At 43.9% G+C, this 19,463-nt stretch overlaps 2 protein-coding genes across 5 annotated transcripts in view; one reads left to right on the forward strand and one right to left on the reverse strand.

The window, feature by feature from the left end:
* Positions 1-3,741, reverse strand: part of LOC133656008 (dnaJ homolog subfamily C member 16-like) — a 38,975-nt gene extending 35,234 nt beyond the window's left edge. The window contains exons 1-2 of the mRNA XM_062056733.1: positions 3,093-3,741; positions 2,629-2,695 (exon numbers count right to left, since the gene is read on the reverse strand). Of these exons, the coding sequence (XP_061912717.1) occupies positions 2,629-2,695; positions 3,093-3,406 (381 nt within the window). The 5' untranslated portion in view covers positions 3,407-3,741. The remainder of the gene's footprint in view (positions 1-2,628; positions 2,696-3,092) is intronic.
* Positions 3,742-3,964: 223 nt separating this feature from the next.
* b3galt6 (UDP-Gal:betaGal beta 1,3-galactosyltransferase polypeptide 6) overlaps positions 3,965-19,463 on the forward strand; it is a 32,864-nt gene continuing 17,365 nt past the window's right edge. For 2 of the 4 annotated variants that reach the window (XM_062056747.1, XM_062056757.1), the window contains exon 1: positions 16,818-17,034. In XM_062056747.1, coding sequence (XP_061912731.1) covers positions 16,952-17,034 — 83 coding nt within the window. In that variant the 5' untranslated portion in view covers positions 16,818-16,951. Of the gene's footprint in view, positions 4,205-16,817; positions 17,035-19,463 lie in introns of those variants that run through there. The other 2 variants (XR_009827087.1, XM_062056766.1) reach the window with 2 other exon arrangements.

The raw sequence follows: 19,463 nt of genomic DNA on the forward strand, positions 1-19,463 counted from the left end.
TGTCTTCAAAAGAGTTTCTTCGAAAAGAGTTCAATATCTTCGAAAAGAGTACACAACTTCAAACAGCGTTGCATGTCCCAGCGCTGCTCAGCTGTCACTCAAAACGGCGAGGGCTGCGGCTGCCGTGGCTGTTGTTCGATCAGCGCGACGTCCTCCGTCTTGATCAGCACGGCGTCCTCCGTCTGCCTGTCGCTGCGTTGCTCCTGGCTCCAAACGACGATCCCGTCCGCTCTTCTCCTGGTCCAAAGGAGGCGAAACAGCCCGGCCTGTGGCTGAACACCGTCCCAGTGTGCGCTCCAGGTGCACACACTGCGCGCTGCTTGCAGTCTATTTACTTCCTGTTCCTAATGAAGTGTCCACTGTGTGTCTTACTGACATTCAAACTTAGTCATTTTCCAAAACGAATGAAGACTAAAGTTTTCGACTTAATGTACAGCCCTTACCTTTGGGCTGGTACCGAGGGCGACTGTGTTGACCAGTTTGACGCGTGTAAATGATAGAATGTCCAGTACTGTAGAACTGTGTTTGGATATGACAATCCGTTTATTTCAGCTATCTAAATTAAATCAAATGTAAGTTATATAACATAAAGTATGCTAACCTTGAATGGCACATTGTCACAGCATTGTCACGGCAAGACACGACACGTCACGTCACGTCACAAACACGAACACGACCACAACCACGACCACGACCACGACCACGACCACGACCACGACCACGACCACGGTCGAAAACTGTTTGTCCTCCAATCGCCCTGCCCATGCTCACACCTGAACCCAATTTAAAGGAGGCTACCATGGTAACCACACCATGGCAACAGTCCCCTCCCTGTCAACACTTCCTGGTTCTTAACAGGAAGTGGGCGGAGCAATCTGCCGCAAAGGAAATTCATCATGCTGAACCCAACAATCAATTAGAGAAAATAAAAACAAAAACAATATAAACAAATAAGGAATTTTGGCTCCAACAGGTACACTTTGACAGCCAATTTACACCCGGAAATGGCGAGAACTACACGAAAACACGTTTGGTTCCACCTCCCTTTTCTTGGCGAGGATTATGAGACATTCTCTCATCTAAACGGGAATATATGAACATCCTAGTAGTCTAATGATAGCAGACATTGTACAGTAAGTGTTGCTGTATTACGTTTGTTGGCTCTCATAAAATCTGCAGTGAGTAATAATCAGTGATGAAGTTAAAAATCAACAAACGTCAGGATGCGTTATTTAAATTAATTTTGTATGCTTAAAAATATGTAAATATTAAATGTTATTATAAATGGTACTACATGACATATATACTTACATCATGTATATAAAACCTTAATGAAGGTGTTTATATGTTCTTTTAAGGGATTTATAGGCAGAATAGAGCAGCTCCTATAGGCTCCATTGTAAGCAGACTTTTCATCGCATTTATTCAATATTTAGAATACATTTTAAAAAAAATACATCCGTCGTCATAACCTTTCATAATGATTGTGAACAATAGGCAAAATTCCCAAAAAATTGCAGTTCCCTTTTAAGGTCTTAACAATAAAACAAAGCTTAACAACTACGGGCGGTCGGGCCGGAGTGGTTAAAATTTGCGTTTACTAAAAGACGTGCAAACTTGATAGTACATGCAAAAATGTGATCTAATAAACATGTGCAAAGAGAATTGTGTCTGTTAAGTAAGCAGAATAATAATCATACGCTAAATATATGCTGATCGTCAAAACACCCACTACACTGGGAGGAGATAAGGCAAATACAATTATTTAGCACACACTGCCTGATTTACTTAACTAGAAAGTGATTGTGGAACCTAAATTGGCATCTTTGTTCAGCACATCTGAAAAGTCAATCAATCAATCAATTATATTTTATATAGCGCTTTTCTCTAGTGACTCAAAACGCTTTACATAGTGAAACCCAATATCTAAGTTACATTTAAACCAGTGTGGGTGGCACTGAGAGCAGGTGGGTAAAGTGTCTTGCCCGAGGACACAACGGCAGTGACTAGGATGGCGGAAGCGGGGATCGAACCTGCAACTCTCAAGTTGCTGGCACGGCCGCTCTACCAACCGAGCTATATCGCCCCAAAAAAGTTCCACGCACGGCTGCAGGATCAGTGATGGCGCTGCAAAGACAGACGAGAATCCTCCGTCCCGCGTGTGTGTTCAACATAATAAACATACAGTATTGTCTTATTCAGCAAAATATTTTCATAATTTTATAGCTAGCTATAGAGGACTTAAGGGGCTGATTCAAATTACTTCAATTGATGCGTTTTGGTGTCCTTAATGTTTTTTTTTTTAAATTAGGTTCATTTTTTTCCCACATAGAATATATATTATGAACAAAAAAAACTTATTGGGGTACACTCTGGACTGGACCAGTCAATCACAAGGCCGTCTCGACAAACAACCATTCCCTTATGGACAATTTTGGATTCTCCAATTAACCTAGGATGCATGTGGGGAGAACAACCAAACTTCACTCCAAGATCCACATTCGCATTAAACTGAATATATATTATGTGTATTATTATGGACTGTGATATGCTTTTGTGTGAATACTTGACACTTATTATATCAAATATTGCAAAAAAGCTCTGAATAAGTTTTAGATTTGTACTCACCCCATATGACTTTGAAATTGTTATGAACATGTCCTCCGCGCTGGGGTCTTTATTTTTATCTGGGTGCCTGAAAAACAGTGGACACTTGGAATCAGCATGACATGAGCATAAAGTGATGACTTGACAGAAGTTGTCTGTCAGCTGTCACTTCAAATGGACAGTCAGTGGCCCTGTGGTTCGAGTGTCTGCCCTGAGATGGGTAGGTCGTGAGTTCAAACCCCGGCCGAGTCATACCAAAAACTATAAAAATGGGACCCATTACCTCCTTGTTTGGCACTCAGCATCACAGGTTGGAATTGGGGGTTAAATCACTAAGCGCGGCCACCGCTGCTGCTCACTGCTCCCCTCACCTCCCAGGGGGTTCGAACAAGGGGATGGGTCAAATGCAGAGAGTAATCTCACCACACCTGGTGTGTGTGTGTGTGTGACAATCATTGGTACTTTAACTTAAATTTGTAACTCACCATTCTTTAGCAAGGTTCTTGTATGCCTTTTTGATTTCAGCTTGACTGGCACTCCTGCTGACACCCAGGATTTTATAGGGGTCATGTCCAGCGGTGCTTTCTACCATGCAGTCTGTGGAAAGGAGCAGAAAGATGGCGAGCACCAGTGGACATGATGGCCCAGGATGTGGGCTCTTTCCTCGGCATGACGGCCCAGGATGTGGTGGACATGATGACCCAGGATGTGGGCTCTTTCCTCGGCATGATGGCCCAGGATTTGGGCTCTTTCCTCGGCATGATGGCCCAGGATGTGGGCTCTTTCCTCCGGCACACATCGCTTGCCTCAACGACAACGACTCAGAAGGCTTGTACTATCCTGCAGCGCATCGATACGTTCAGTCCAGCGCTTAAACGAAGTTATTGTTCAGAATGTTAAGGTTAAACCGAAACATTTTGCTATTTACAACGCCGAGCCCATTCTTGTGTAGCTAATGATGCACGCTAGCAAACAGTGACTGTCATGGCTTCCGGCTTAGTTTCAAATTAAAATTCACATTTTGTCATAATTATGTACAGAGACACACTCAAACGAATAATGTATTTGATCATTTGGTGAATTTATTTTAAAGTGAAACACATACCACCGACAAATGTCAGAAGCTGTTACGTGTGCATGCATGTATGACGAGCTTTTATTGTGAATCAAGAAAGTGTTGAGTTCCGAAAGGTAACGTGCATGCGCTGTGTGCCACTTTTAATGTTATATTTCTTTTTTTTTCTTTTTTCCTTTTTAAAAGGATGGACTAGTTTTCATTCAGAAAAAAACGAAATAATGCAAAATTGTGATTAAAACAATGTATGTCTTGTTTGAATCTTGATGTTTTGCACGAAGTGGGTGGGGGGGCTCCATTTCCGGTTTCCTGCTCGCATTACTATGGGAAAATGAAAACATCCATGTCTACAGGCGGCGTTTGAACAGCTTTCCTTTTATTTATTTATACATTTCGCGCCGTATTAGCCAAAAATGTGCACCGAGTGTGCGGATTTTCGTGAAGAGAGTTCGCGGAGCACGCAGGGGATAGCAACTCGGTAGCCGACGTCACTGTTAGCCTCGGCCAAGCTGCTACGTCCAGGTAAGCTACTCACACGCTTTTATGTCCACATTTGGAACACAAAGTAAGATACATGTAGCCTAGACAATTATTGGCCTACATATCACTGGACCCTTGATCTGTCACCTGAATAAAGTTACAGCAATTCAGGGTTTTCTGTTCCAGAAAGTCGAATTCAGATTCAGTTACCATGGTAACTTGGTGAATCTAACCAGGTCGTTGACCTGTGTGAAGTTGCCCCCCTTTGTCGTTGCAAATACACTAAAAAAAAATGAGTCATTGGATGAACTCATTTAAAATGAGGGCAGGATTTCCATCCAACAAATATATGTTGCCCCAACTCAAAATGTGTACATTCTCGCAATACAATAAAAATGAGTTAGTCCAACTAATTTTTAGCAAATAAAGCCAAAATGAAATTATTTTATAAAGGCCTACAGTGTTTCCCATAAACTGCCAAGATACCTGTGGCGGTGGGGGCGTGGCCATGGGCGTGGTCACCATGACATCATCGAGTAATTTGCATAATTTACTACAATGATATGATTGTCTCTAAAAAGGCTAAAAAAATGTATACTTACTAATTAATAATAACAGTTGTGTTTTAAACGTCCATCCATTCATCCATCCATCCATTTTACAATATAATTACAACACTTTATGTACATATTTATATACAGATTTGAACAATAAGTTATTCACTGAAATATATTTATTAATTGTGGTTCTTACAAAAAATATATCTTATAAACTATAAAAGCTAAAATGTCTCATAAAGCTCTGCCCCTTTAATTAGTGCATACTAAATAATTTAACTTTAGCCTCCTACTACAACCATATTATTTACCAGCAACATAAAGTGAAACAGAGGCAGAGGTGTCCTGCCACAGTCTGTAACAAATAAACCTAAAACAGTAGTGTTGATTTGCCTGAGAAGCTGGAGAGGACAAAAAAAATAAAAATAAAAATACTTTTTTTTTTTAAAATTTGTGGCGGACGTAATTATTTTGTGGCGGGCCGCGACAAATAAATGAATGTGTGGCAAACACTGGCCTACTGAAATTAAATTTTTTTATTTAAACGGGTATAGCAGATCCATTCTATGTGTCATACTTGATCATTTCGCGATATTGCCATATTTTTGCTGAAAGGATTTAGTAGAGAACATCGACGATAAAGTTCGCAACTTTTGGTCGCTGATAAAAAAAGCCTTGCCTGTACCGGAAGTAGCGTGACGTCACAGGTTGAAAGGCTCCTCACATTTCCCCATTGTTTACAATGCAGCGAGAGCGATTCGGACCGAGAAAGCGACTAGTACCCCATTAATTCGAGCGAGGATGAAAGATTCGTGGATGAGGAACGTGAGAGTGAAGGACTAGAGTGCAGTGCAGGACGTATCTTTTTTCGCTCTGACCTTAACTTAGGTACAAGGGTTCATTGGATTCCACACTTTCTCCTTTTTCTATTGTGGATCACGGATTTGTATTTTAAACCACCTCGGATACTATATCCTCTTGAAAATGAGAGTCGAGAATGCGAAATGGACATTCACAGTGACTTTTATCTCCACGACAATACATCGGCGAAGCTCTTGAACTACGGAGCTAAGGTGATAGCATCGTGCTTAAATGCAGATAGAAAAAAAAGAAATAAACCCCTGACTGGAAGGATAGACAGAAAATCAACAATACTATTAAACCATGGACATGTAACTACACGGTTAATGCTTTCCAGGCTGGAGAAGCTTAAAGTCCTACTGAAATGAATTTTTTAAATTTAAACGGGGATAGCAGATCCATTCTATGTGTCATACTTGATCATTTCGCGATATTGGCATATTTTTGCTGAAAGGATTTAGTAGAGAACATCGACGATAAAGTTCGCAACTTTTGATCGCTGATAAAAAAAGCCTTGCCTGTACCGGAAGTAGCGTGACGTCACAGGCTGAAGGGCTCCTCACATTTCCCCATTGTTTACAATGCAGCGAGAGCGATTCGGACAGAGAAAGCGACGATTACCCCATTAATTTGAGCGAGGATGAAAGATTCGTGGATGAGGAACGTGAGACTGAAGGACTAGAGTGCAGTGCAGGACGTATCTTTTTTCGCTCTGACCGTAACTTAGGTACATGGGTTCATTGGATTCCACACTTTCTCCTTTTTCTATTGTGGATCACGGATTTGTATTTTAAACCACCTCGGATACTATATCCTCTTGAAAATGAGAGTTGAGAACGCGAAATGGACATTCACAGTGACTTTTATCTCCACGACAATACATCGGCGAAGCTCTTTAGCTACGGAGCTAACATGATAGCATCATGCTTAAATGCAGATAGAAACAAAATAAATAAACTCCTGACTGGAAGGATAGACAGAAAATCAACAATACTATTAAACCATGGACATGTAACTACACGGTTAATGCTTTCCAGCCTGGCAAAGCTTAACAATGCTGTTGCTAACGATGCCATTTAAGCTAACTTAGCTACGGGTCCTCGACAGAGCTATGCTAAAAACATTAGCTCTGCACCTACGCCAGCTCTCATCTGCTCATCACGACCCGTGCTCACCTGCGTTCCAGCGATCGACGGCGCGACTAAGGACTTCACCCGATCACCGATGCGGTCGGCTGCCCGGAGACGGAGGAAGTCAAGGTGAGGACAGCGGTGCGGCGGCGGGCGTTGTAGCTTTCGACGACACCCCGGCCGCTATCAGAGTCGGCAAGAAACATACACTACCGTTCAAAAGTTTGGGGTCACCCAAAAATTTTTGTGGAATAGCCTTCATTTCTAAGAATCAATCAATCACTCAATCAATGTTTATTTATATAGCCCTAAATCACAAGTGTCTCAAAGGGCTGTACAAGCCACAACGACATCCTCGGTACAGAGCCCACATACGGGCAAGGAAAACTCACCCCAGTGGGACGTCAATGTGAATGACTATGAGAACAAGAATAGACTGTCGAGTTTCAGATGAAAGTTCTCTTTTTCTGGCCATTTTGAGCGTTTAATTGACCCCACAAATGTGATGCTCCAGAAACTCAATCTGCTCAAAGGAAGGTCAGTTTTGTAGCTTCTGTAACGAGCTAAACTGTTTTCAGATGTGTGAACATGATTGCACAAGGGTTTTCTAATCATCAATTAGCCTTCTGAGCCAATGAGCAAACACATTGTACCATTAGAACACTGGAGTGATAGTTTCTGGAAATGGGCCTCTATACACCTATGTAGATATTGCACCAAAAACCAGACATTTGCAGCTAGAATAGTCATTTACCACATTAGCAATGTATAGAGTGTATTTCTTTAAAGTTAAGACTAGTTTAAAGTTATCTTCATTGAAAAGTACAGTGCTTTTCCTTCAAAAATAAGGACATTTCAATGTGACCCCAAACTTTTGAACGGTAGTGTATATTTCCCCAAAGTTACGTACGTGACATGCACATAGCGCCACGCACGTACGGGCAAGCGATCAAATGTTTGGAAGCCAAAGCTGTACTCACGGTAGCGCGTCTGCTATCCATCTCAAAGTTCTCCTGGTTGTGTTGCTGTAGTCCGCCGCTAATACACCGATCGCAGCTCCAGCTTTCTTCTTTGCAGTCTTCATTGTTCATTAAACAATTGCAAAAGATTCACCAACACAGATGTCCAGAATACTGTGGAATTTTGAGATGAAAACAGAGCTTTTTGTATTGGATTCAATGGGGTCCGAATACTTCCGTTTCAACGATTGACGTCACGCGCATATGTCGTTTTCAACCGGAAGTTTCGCGGGAAATTTAAAATTGCACTTTATAAGTTAACCCGGCCGTATTGGCATGTGTTGCAATGTTAAGATTTCATCATTGATATATAAACTATCAGACTGCGTGGTCGGTAGTAGTGGGTTTCAGTAGGCCTTTAACTAAGCGAAATTGATTTACATTTGTCAGACTCATTTTTAACAAATACAGCTAAAATTAAATTATTTTGGTTACTAAGCGAAATTTATTTTTGTGTGCCCAACTCAAAATTGATTGGAAATTAAGCAAGCTAAAAATCACCCTAGATCCTATAAAAACACATCAGACAAAACCTGGTTGGTATTTTTAATGTAGAATAATCCTTAATTCAACAATCTTGAATATAACACCACAAGATGTCAAAGTTACTTGCAACACCAACCAAACTGTTGCATTTGAGTGAAAACAAAACATCAAGAAGTCAATTTTACATAAAGATGTCAGATTTGCGTACCAACACATACCAAGAACTTAGTTTTATATTAACAAAGATGTCAAATTGACTTGATACAAAGCATAGGGAACTCAGCCTTAGATATAAAACACCAAGAAACAGTTTTACCTTTTCTTAAATAACTCGAGGCAAACTTTACGAGAAATGGTTCTCCAAAATAGTTTAAAGTGGTGTAAAATTAACCCTCAGCGCAACAAAGGAAACTGCAAAAACACATTTGAGTCCTGCGCATGTGTGCTAATGTAGCCATTAGCCTTAATGTACTAGAGTTCCATCCATCCATTTTCTACCGCTTGTCCTTTTTGGGGTTGCTGGAGCGTATCTCAGCTGCATTCGGTAAAAAAAGAAAACAAGGCAAAAACAAAATTCCCATGGATCAAATTGGCAACAAACAAAAATAAATAAGAAAAACTTAACATTCACAGACCAGGAATCTGATATTAATGGGATGTTAGTAGCAAATAGCTTTTGAATGTAAGCAAGTAAAAACAAAACATGAGACAGTACTAGCTATTAAAAAAATATATATAAAAATCCAAAATCTTGAATCGAACTCAATCCATTTATCCTGAGTTGAGTGATGAAACGGAGGAGAGAAATGGATGCGAGAAGTGTGGAGGGTAGTCACACTCTGGTACGCCACGTGTTTCGGCTACATGGATTCCCGATGGATGTGGTCTCGGAGAGAGGGCCACAATTTTCTTCTGCGGTTTGGAAGGCCTTCTGTAAGTCGTTGGGAGCATCGCCGAGCATTTCTTCTGGTTACCACCCGCACACTAATGGACAGACTGAGCGCACCAATCAGGATCTGGAAGCTGCCATCCGCTGCGTTTGCCACCAGCAGCCGGCCTCCTGGGCGCTTGGTCTACCTTGGATCGAGTATGCTCACAATACACTCGTAAGCTCTGCTATAGGCATGTCTCCATTTCACACCGCCTACGGGTACCAACCTCCCGCTTTTCCCTCCCTGGAAGCAGAAGTCTCCAGGTGGCTGCCCACCTGCCCCGCGCACGGCAAGCCTGGCAGAATACCCGGTCTGCACTGTCACGCACCTCGGAGCGCAACCAGCGTCTCGCTAACCGCCATCGCAGCACAGCACCAGATTACAGGCCCAGTCAGAAGGTATGGCTGTCATCTCGTGATTTACCTCTCCAGGTGGTATCCAAGAAACTGCAACCACGATTTATTGGGCCGTACCCCATTGAGCGAGTCATCAATCCCTCAGTTGTTCGACTACGCCTTCCGGACTCTCTCAAGATACATCCCTCGTTCCACGTCTCTCTACTCAAGCCTGTGTCCTCCAGTCCCTTGAGTCCTCCAGAAGTGCCTCCTCCACCTCCCAGACTTATTGATGGCCACCAAGCGTTCACAGTCAAGGCCATTCTCTCCAGTATCTGGTCGACTGGGAGGGTTACAGCCCAGAGGACCGATCCTGGGTCCCGCGTTCGCTTATACTAGACCCTTTACTTTTAACTGCATTTTATGACCGTTTTCCGGAGAAGCCAGGTAAGCCGCCGGGTGGCGTCCATTAAGGGGGGGTACTGTTGCGTTTTGTCGTTTTCCTGCCTTCTCTATTTTGGTGTCTGTTTTTTTCTTCAGTCAATTAGTCCCCAGCGAGGCACACCTGCAACAAATCTCTACCCAGTAGTATTTAAGCTAGTCACCGACAGCTGGTCCCTGCCGGTTATTGTCTCCTGCACCTCCCACGTGCATGTGCCTGATTCACTTCGTCCTGCCTGGTATGTTGTCTCTCCTTATTCCTGAAATCCCTCACCTCTTTGTGTTTGCTTCCTAGCCTCCCTGAGGTAAAGAGGATTTTGTGTTTGACCTTTTGTTGAGCTCAGTGCGCCCTGGCCTTTTCCCCTGCCGACCACTGAAGGACCTGCTTTTGTTTGCTTATTCATGGTGTGCACTTCTGCCCCATCGCTTTTTGTTACACTTTTTGGACTCATTAAATTGATTAACATTTTGTAATTCAACCTCGCCTCCTGTCTCTGCATCCTGGGGCCACCTCCTTGATCAAATCCTAACATGAACACCACTAGCAGAAAATGAATTGTTTTGTGGCATGCATATGTAATGTGTTATATACGAATTTGCTTTTTTTTAAAGTCCCCATTGCTTGTTAAATCTGTGGTGTTATCTGTTATGCCTTTATTTTGATATAGCATACAGGATGTCTCCGACCGGATGTTACGTAATGACGCTTGATGTTGTGATACATTGAATCCTATGCTAGACTGAGGCTAGTCGGAATAAACACATTGCTTGTATAAACCATCTGATCATTACAACCCATACCACGACATGGTGTCAGAAGTTCGGCAGCGGCAAAAAGAGCAACTTTTGCAGCTGAAAGGAGAGTTTTATAACGTCAGGAGAGACGAGATGTCCGAAGGCGGCAACGCAGCGGCTGTACCGGCAGCGTGGCAACAACAACCTCCCCAGCTAGCGGCTAATGCTAACGCTCCTCCGAGCGCTACGTTCTCCATACAACCACCTGAAGCGTTCAACTTTTCAAAGCCTCTGGACTGTGAACAATGGATATGCAGGTTCGAGAGATTCCGGCTAGCCAGCAACCTCCATCTTAGCACTGAAGCTAACCAGGTGAACACTCTGATCTACTGCATGGGGGATGAAGCAGATGACATCGTGCGCGGTCATGTTTTAACCGACGTACATAGACAGCAGTACACCTCAGTGAAAGCCACGCTTGAAAGGTACTTTGTGCCTAGGAAGAACGTGATATATGAGAGGGCAAGATTCAACCAAAGAGTGCAACAACCAAATGAGGCTGTTGATGTTTTTATTACTGCATTGCATGCCCTGGCAGAAAACTGCAATTACGGAGCACTCCACAACGAGTTAATAAGAGATCGTATTGTGGTGGGGCTGAGAGACGTCAGTCTATCCGAGAGGTTGCAGTTAGACCCAGATTTGACGCTGGAAAAAGCAGTCAACATGGCAAGACAGTCCGAAGTGATCAAGAGGCAGCAAACAGACCTCAGGGGAGGGGGTAGGATGGACATTGATGCAATAACAAAAGGCAGAAGACAAAAACCATTTACACCCAAGATCCCTCATCACCCAAAGCACTCAGCAGCAAAGCGACAGCCATCATCTGATCGCCAGACATGCTACAGATGTGGAAAGTCCCCTGGTCACATAGTCTTCCCAACGTGTCCTGGGTCTTCCCCATGGCCTCCTGACGGTCGGACTTGCCCTAAACACCTCCGTAGGGAGGCGTTCGGGTGGCATCCTGAGCAGATGCCTGAACCACCTCATCTGGCTCCTCTCAATGTGGAGGAGCAGCGGCTTTACTTTGACCTCCTCCCGGATGACAAAGCTTCCCACTCTATCTCTAAGGGAGAGCCCCGCCACCCGGCGGAGGAAACTCATTCCGGCCGCTTGTACCCGTCATCTTGTCCTTTCGGTCATAACCCAAAGCTCATGACCATAGGTGAGGATGGGAACGTAGATTGACCGGTGAATTGAGAGCTTTGCCTTCCGGCTCAGCTCCTTCTTCACCACAACGGATCGATACAGCGTCTGCATTACTGAAGACGCCGCAACGATCCGCCTGTCTATCTCACGATCCACTCTTCCCTCACTCGTGAACAAGACTACGAGGTACTTTTACTCTTCCACATGGGGCAAGATCTCCTCCCCAACTTGGAGATGGCACTCCACCCTTTCCCGGGCAAGAACCATGGACTCAGACTTAGAGGTGCTGATTCTCATCCCAGTCGCTTCACACTCTGCTGCGAACCGATCCAGTGAGAGCTGAAGATCCTGGCCAGATGAAGCCATCAGGACCACATCATCTGCAAAAAAAATGGTAAATGGGTTGCACTTGTATAGCGCTTTTCTACCTTTTAAGGAACTCAAAGCGCTTTGACACTATTTCCACATTCACCCATTCACACACACATTCACACACTGATGGCGGGAGCTGCCATGCAAGGCGCTAACCACGACCCATCAGGAGCAAAGGTGAAGTGTCTTGCTCAAGGACACAACGGACGTGACTAGGATGGTAGAAGGTGGGGATTGAACCAGTAACCCTCAGATTGCTGGCATGGCCACTCTCCCAACTTCTTTTTTTTTTTTTTTTGTCCTGTCCAGCTTCTCAGGCAAATCATATAGTAGATGTAGATGCCCATATCGGCTGTTCAGATTTACTTTACAAAAGAGAAGTGTAGGATACTTCTCTTGTTGCCTTATTTGTATTTGACTTCATTAAATGTATTTATATTATCATTTGGTGCAGCCGGGCCGGAGCAGGAGGGGATAGAAAGAGAAAAAAAGGAAGACAGAGGGGGGAATTGTGGGGACAAGAGGGGGATTAGACAGAGAGACAAAAACAACAACAGCAAACACAACAACAACAACAACAACAATACAGCAACATCAGCAAATACGACATGTACAAATAAGATGGTAAAAGTAATAGCAAATAAGCAGTTAGCGAAAATAAAAAATAATACAGAAATGACAATGAGCATTATTACACTAAAAATGGAGCAATACGAATACCAATAGAAATAGCGCTATTGATAATGAGCAATACCAATACTTTACCTTTATTATCAACAATACAGTTGTTCAAATGCAACAATACATATACGTAATGATAACTTCAGCTACGAAAGAATGCAGAAAAATGGAGGGGAAGAATGAGAACCAACCTACATTAACCTTGTATATTGTTATAGTAACAATAGGTTAAAGGCCTACTGAAACCCACTACTACCGACCACGCAGTCTGATAGTTTATATATCAATGATGAAATCTTAACATTGCAACACATGCCAATACGGCCGGGTTAATTTATGAAGTGCAATTTTAAATTTCCCGCCACACTTCCGATTGAAAACGTTTCTTTATGCTGACATATGCGCGTGACGTCAAGGGTTGGTACGGAAGTATACGGACCCATTGAATCCTATACAAAAAAGCTCTGTTTTCATTTCAAAATTCCACAGTATTCTGGACATCTGTGTTGGTGAATATTTTGCAATTTGTTTAAGAACAATGGAGACTGCAAATAAGAAAGTTGTAGGTGGGATCGGTGTATTAGCGGCGGACTACAGCAACACAACCAGGAGAACAGAGATGGATAGCAGAAACGCTAGCTGCCGAACTCACCTTAACTTCCTCTGTCTCCGGGCCGCCAACCACATCTGTGATCGGGTGAAGTCCTTCGTCGCACCGTCGATCGCTGGAACGCAGGTGAGCACGGGTGTTGATGAGCAGATGAGGGCTGGCTGGCGTAGGTGGATAGCTAATGTTTTTAGCATAGCTCTGTGAGGTCCGGTTGCTAAGTTAGCTTCAATGGCGTCGTTAGCAACAGCATTGTTAACCTTCGCCAGCCTGGAAAGCATTAACCGTGTAGTTACCTGTCCATGGTTTAATAGTATTGTTGATTTTCTATCTATCCTTCCAGTCAGGGGTTTATTTCCTTTGTTTGCGATGTTTGCACGATGCTATCACGTTAGCTCGTAGCTAAAGTGTTTCGCCGATGTATTATCGTGGAGATAAAAGTGGAGATAAAAGTCACTGTGAATGTCCATTTCGCGTTCTCGACTCTCATTTTCAAGAGAATATAGTATCCGAGGTGGTTTGAAATACAAATCCGTGATCCACAATAGAAAAAGGAGAGAGTGTGGAATCCAATGAGCCAGCTTGTACGTAAGTTACGGTCAGAGCGAAAAAAGATATGTCTTGCACTGCATTCTAGTCCTTCACTCTAACGTTCCTCATCCACGAATCTTTCATCCTCGCTCAAATTAATGGGGTAATCGTCGCTTTCTCGGTCCGAATCTTTCTCGCTCCATTGTAAATAATGGGGAATTGTGAGAAGTCCTTCCTCCGGTGACGTCACGCTACTTCCGGTACAGGCAAGGCTTTTTTTATCAGCAAGCAAAAGTTGCAACTTTATCGTCGATGTTCTCTACTAAATCCTTCCAGCAAAAATATGACAATATCGCGAAATGATCAAGTATGACACATAGAATGGATCTGCTATCCCCGTTTAAATAAAAAAAATTCATTTCAGTAGGCCTTTAAGCTTTTGTCAGTGTGCCATGTGTTATACCCAGTTTACCCTAGGACAACAACATTAATATATGTTTGATGAAACGTGATTATGTGCATGAGTGTGTGTGTGCATATGTACTTGTATATGTACAGTATGTGTATATGTGTGTTTGTAAAGTGAATGTATATGTACAGTATGTGTATATGTGTGTTTGTACAGTGAATGTATATGTACAGTATGTGTATATGTGTGTTTGTACAGTGAATGTATATGTACAGTATGTGTATATGTGTGTTTGTACAGTGAATGTATATGTACAGTATGTGTATGTGTGTGTTTGTACAGTGAATGTATATGTACAGTATGTGTATACAGTATGTGTTTGTACAGTGAATGTATATGTACAGTATGTGTATATGTGTTTGTACAGTGAGTGTATATGTACAGTATGTGTATATGTATGTTTGTACAGTAAATGTATATGTACAGTATGTGTATGTTTGTATAATGAATGTGCGTGTGGATGTATGAACTTTGAGTGTGTAAATATGTACTGTATTTGTATATGTATGTGGGAGCGTAGGTACCTATGTATGTGTGTATGTATGTATGTGAATATATGTGAATTAGTATGTACAATACATCTGACTCCCAGTGTGTGCAGGAGCCAGAGTACGGCCCCAGCCTCCCCGAGAGCCCAACCCACAAACAGTAGGTGTGGTGCCCAGGGAACCAGGAACCACCGCCCCCACGCAGCCAAGCCGGACAGCGACAGGAACCCCCACTCTCCCAACTTCGCCACGCCATCTGCAAAAAGTAGAGGCCTAATCCTGCAGCCACCAAACCGGATCCCCTCAACGCCCTGACTGCGCCTAGAAATTCTGTCCATAAAAGTTATGAACAGAATCGGTGACAAAGGGCAGTCTTAGCGTAGTCCAAACCTCACTGGAAACGGATCCGACTTACTGCTGGCAATGCGGACCAAGATCTGACACTGATCATACAGGGAGCGGACCGCCACAATCAGACAGTCCGATACCCCATACTCTCTGAGCACTCCCCACAGGACTTCCCGGGGGACACGGTCGAATGCCTTCTCCAAGTCCACAAAGCACATGTAGACTGGTTGGGCAAACTCCCATGCACCCTCAAGGACCCTGCCGAGAGTATAGAGCTGGTCTACCGTTCCACGGCCAGGACGAAAACCACACTGTTCCTCCTGAATCCGAGGTTCGACTATCCGGCGTAGCCTCCTCTCCAGTATACCTGAATTGACCTTACCGGGAAGGCTGAGGAGTGTGATACCACGATAGTTGGAACACACCCTCCGATTCCCCTTCTTAAAGAGAGGAACCACCACCCCAGTCTGCCAATCCAGAGGTACCGCCCCCAATGTCCACACGATGTTGCAGAGTCTTGTCAACCAAGACAGCCCCATAGCATCCAGGCCTTAAGGAACTCTGGGCGGATCTCATTTACCCCCAGGGTCTTTGCCACTGAGGAGCTTTTTAACTACCTCAGCCCCAGAATTAGGAGAGCGCACCACAGATTCCCCAGGGACTGCTTCCTCATAGGAAGACGTGTTGGTGGGATTGAGGAGGTCTTCAAAGTATTCCCTTCCCCGATCCACAACAGCCGCAGTAAAGGTCAGCAGCACACCATCCTCACCATACACGGTGTTGACAGTGCACACGGCTTTCCACCCCTGAGGCGGCGGATGGTGGTCCAGAATCGCTTCGAAGCCGTCCAGAAGTCGTTTTCAATGGCTTCCCGGGACTCCTCCCATGTCTGAGTTTTTTCCTCTGCGACCGCTGAAGCCGCACACCGCTTGGCCTGTCGGTACCTGTCCACTGCCTCTAGAGTCCCATGAGCCAAAAGGACCCGATAGGACCCTTTCTTCAGCTTGACGGCATCCCTCACTGCTGGTGTCCACCAGCGGGTTCTAGGATTACCGCCACGACAGGCACCAACTACCTTGCGGCCACAGCTCCAATCGGCCTCGACAATAGAGGCACGGAACATGGTCTACTCGGACTCAATATCCAGTGCCTCCCTCGTGACATGTTCAAAGTTCTTCCGGAGGTGGGAATTGAAACTCTCTCTGACAGGAGACTCTGCTCGACGTTCCCAGCAGACCCTCACAATGCGTTTGGCCCTGCCAGGTCTGTCCGGCATCCTCTCCCACCATCGGAGCCAGCTCACCACCAGGTGGTGATCGGTAGAAAGCTCTGCCCCTCTCTTCACCCGAGTGTCCAAAACATAAGACCGCAAATCCAATGTCAACTCTACAAAGTCGATCATGGAACTGTGGCCGAGGGTGTCCTGGTGCCAAGTACACATATGGACACCCTTATGTTTTAACATTGTGTTTGTTATGGACAATCCGTGACGAGCACAAAAGTCCAATAACAAAACACCACTTGGGTTCAGATCCGGGTGGCCATTCTTCCCAATCACACCTCTCCGGGTTTCACTGTCGTTGCCAACATGAGCGTTGAAGTCCCCCAGCAGAACAAGGGAAGCACCCAAGGGAGCACTCTCCAGTACTCCCTCAAGGGAATCCAAAAAGAGTGGGTACTCTGAGCTGAAAACCATAACAAACATTGTAACTGAACATGAATATTTTTGACACACAAAGTTAAACAATCCTTTTATTATTTTCTTCTATTCTTAGATGGAAAAAAAGTTGTATAAATGTAAGAAATAAAGTTGTAGGAATGTAAGAAAAAAGTTGTATAAATGTAAGAAAAAAAAGGGTATGTAATGAGAAAAAGCTGAAATGTTCTTACTAATAATTAATGATAATATCACCTATAATATAAAGCTGCTGTTATCAATATGGCCCTCGCATACTTGCACTTTTCAGTAGGGGGGAAAAGGTTTGGACACCCCTAAATTGAAGTATCAATATTTCGATTTGAGGATCAATATTTGAGCATAAAACATCGGCGATATCAATATTTCAGTATCGATCTGCACACGATGATCGGGTGAAGTCCTTCGTCGCGCCGTCGATCGCTGGAACGCAGGTGAGCACGGGTCGTGATGAGCAGATGAGAGCTGGCGTAGGTGGAGAGCTAATGTTTTTAGCATAGCTCTGTCGAGGTCTCGTAGCTAAGTTAGCTTCAATGGCGTCGTTGCAACAGCATTGCTAGGCTTCGCCAGGCGGTACAGCATTAACCGTGTGGTTACAGGTCCAGAGTTTGGTAGTATTGTTGATCTTCTGTCTATCCTTCCAGTCAGGGGCTTATTTCTTTTGTTTCTATCTGCATTTAAGCACGATGCTATCACGTTAGCTCCGTAGCTAAAGTGCTTCGCCGATGTATTGTCGTGGAGATAAAAGTCACTGTGAATGTCCATTTTGCGTTCTCGACTCTCATTTTCAAGAGGATATAGTATCCGAGGTGGTTTAAAATACAAATCCGTGATCCACAATAGAAAAAGGAGAGAGTGTGAAATCAAATGAGCCCTTTTTTGATTGATTGATTGAGACTTTTATTAGTAGGTTGCACAGTGAAGTACATATTCCGTACAATTGACCACTAAATGGTAACACCCAAATAAGTTTTTCAACTTGTTTAAGTCGGGGTCCACTTAAATTGATTCATGATACAGATATATACTATCAGATATATACTATCATCATAATACAGTCATCACACAGGATAATCACATTGAATTATTTACATTATTTACAATCAGGGGTGTGGAGGGGGGGGGGGGTAGGATATGGACAGCAAGTAGTGGACATAGAGAGAGAGAGAGAGAGATCAGAAGGCATAAGAAAAAGTATCTGCATTTGATTGTTTACATTTGATTATTAGCAATCCGGGGAGGGTGTTAGTTTAGGGTTGTAGCTGCCTGGAGGTGAACTTTTATTGCGGCTTTAAAGGAGGATAGAGATGCCCTTTCTTTTATACCTGTTGGGAGCGCATTCCACATTGTTGTGGCATAGAAAGAGAATGAGTTAAGACCTTTGTTAGTTCGGAATCTGGGTTTAACGTGGTTAGTGGAGCTCTCCCTGGTTTTGTGGTTATGGCGGTCATTTACGTTAAGGAGGTAGTTCGACATGTACTTCGGTATCAGGGAGGTGTAGTGGATTTTATAGACTAGGCTCAGTGCAAGTTGTTTTACTCTGTCCTCCACCCTGAGCCAGCCCACTTTGGAGAAGTGGGTAGGAGTGAGGTGGGATCTGGGGTGGATGTCTAGAAGTAATCTGACTAGCTTGTTCTGGGATGTTTGGAGTTTAGATTTGAGGGTTTTGGAGGTGCTAGGGTACCAGGAAGTGCATGCGTAATCGAAAAAGGGTTGAACGAGAGTTCCCGCCAGAATCCTCATGGTGCTTTTGTTGACCAGAGAGGAGATTCTGTAGAGAAATCTCGTTCGTTGGTTAACCTTTTTGTTTACCTTGGTTGCCATTTTATCACAGGAAAGGTTAGCCTCTAGAATGGAACCTAGGTAGGTGACCTCATCTTTCCTGGTGATAACAATGTCACCCACTTTTATAGTGAAGTCACTGACTTTCTTAAGGTTGATGTGGGACCCAAACAGGATGGATTCCGTTTTACCCAAGTGTATGGATAGCTTGTTGTCAACGAGCCAGGTGCAAGTTCTACAGAGCTCAGCACTGAGGATTTTCTCCACCTGTGACTTGTCCTTGTCGGATACCAGCAGGGCAGAGTCATCCACAAACAAAAACAATTCACAGTCGCATGCCGATGACAAGTCGTTTATGTATATTAGGAACAGTAAAGGTCCCAATATACTGCCTTGGGGGACTCCACAGCTCACCGAGAGGGGGGGGGGGGGGGGACACGGTGCCGTTTACCTCTACCACCTGCTCCCTCCCCTCTAAGTAAGATTACATCCAGCTCCATGAGGTTTTTTTAAAACCGATTGCTCTGAGCTTATCCAACAGTATAGCGTGGTTAACGGTGTCAAAGGCCTTCTGAAAGTCCAGCATGACCGTGCCGCAGTATTTGCCCGCGTCCACCTCATG

The sequence above is a fragment of the Entelurus aequoreus genome, linkage group LG01 (assembly GCF_033978785.1).
Source record: "Entelurus aequoreus isolate RoL-2023_Sb linkage group LG01, RoL_Eaeq_v1.1, whole genome shotgun sequence".
Classification (NCBI taxonomy): Eukaryota; Metazoa; Chordata; class Actinopteri; order Syngnathiformes; family Syngnathidae; genus Entelurus; species Entelurus aequoreus.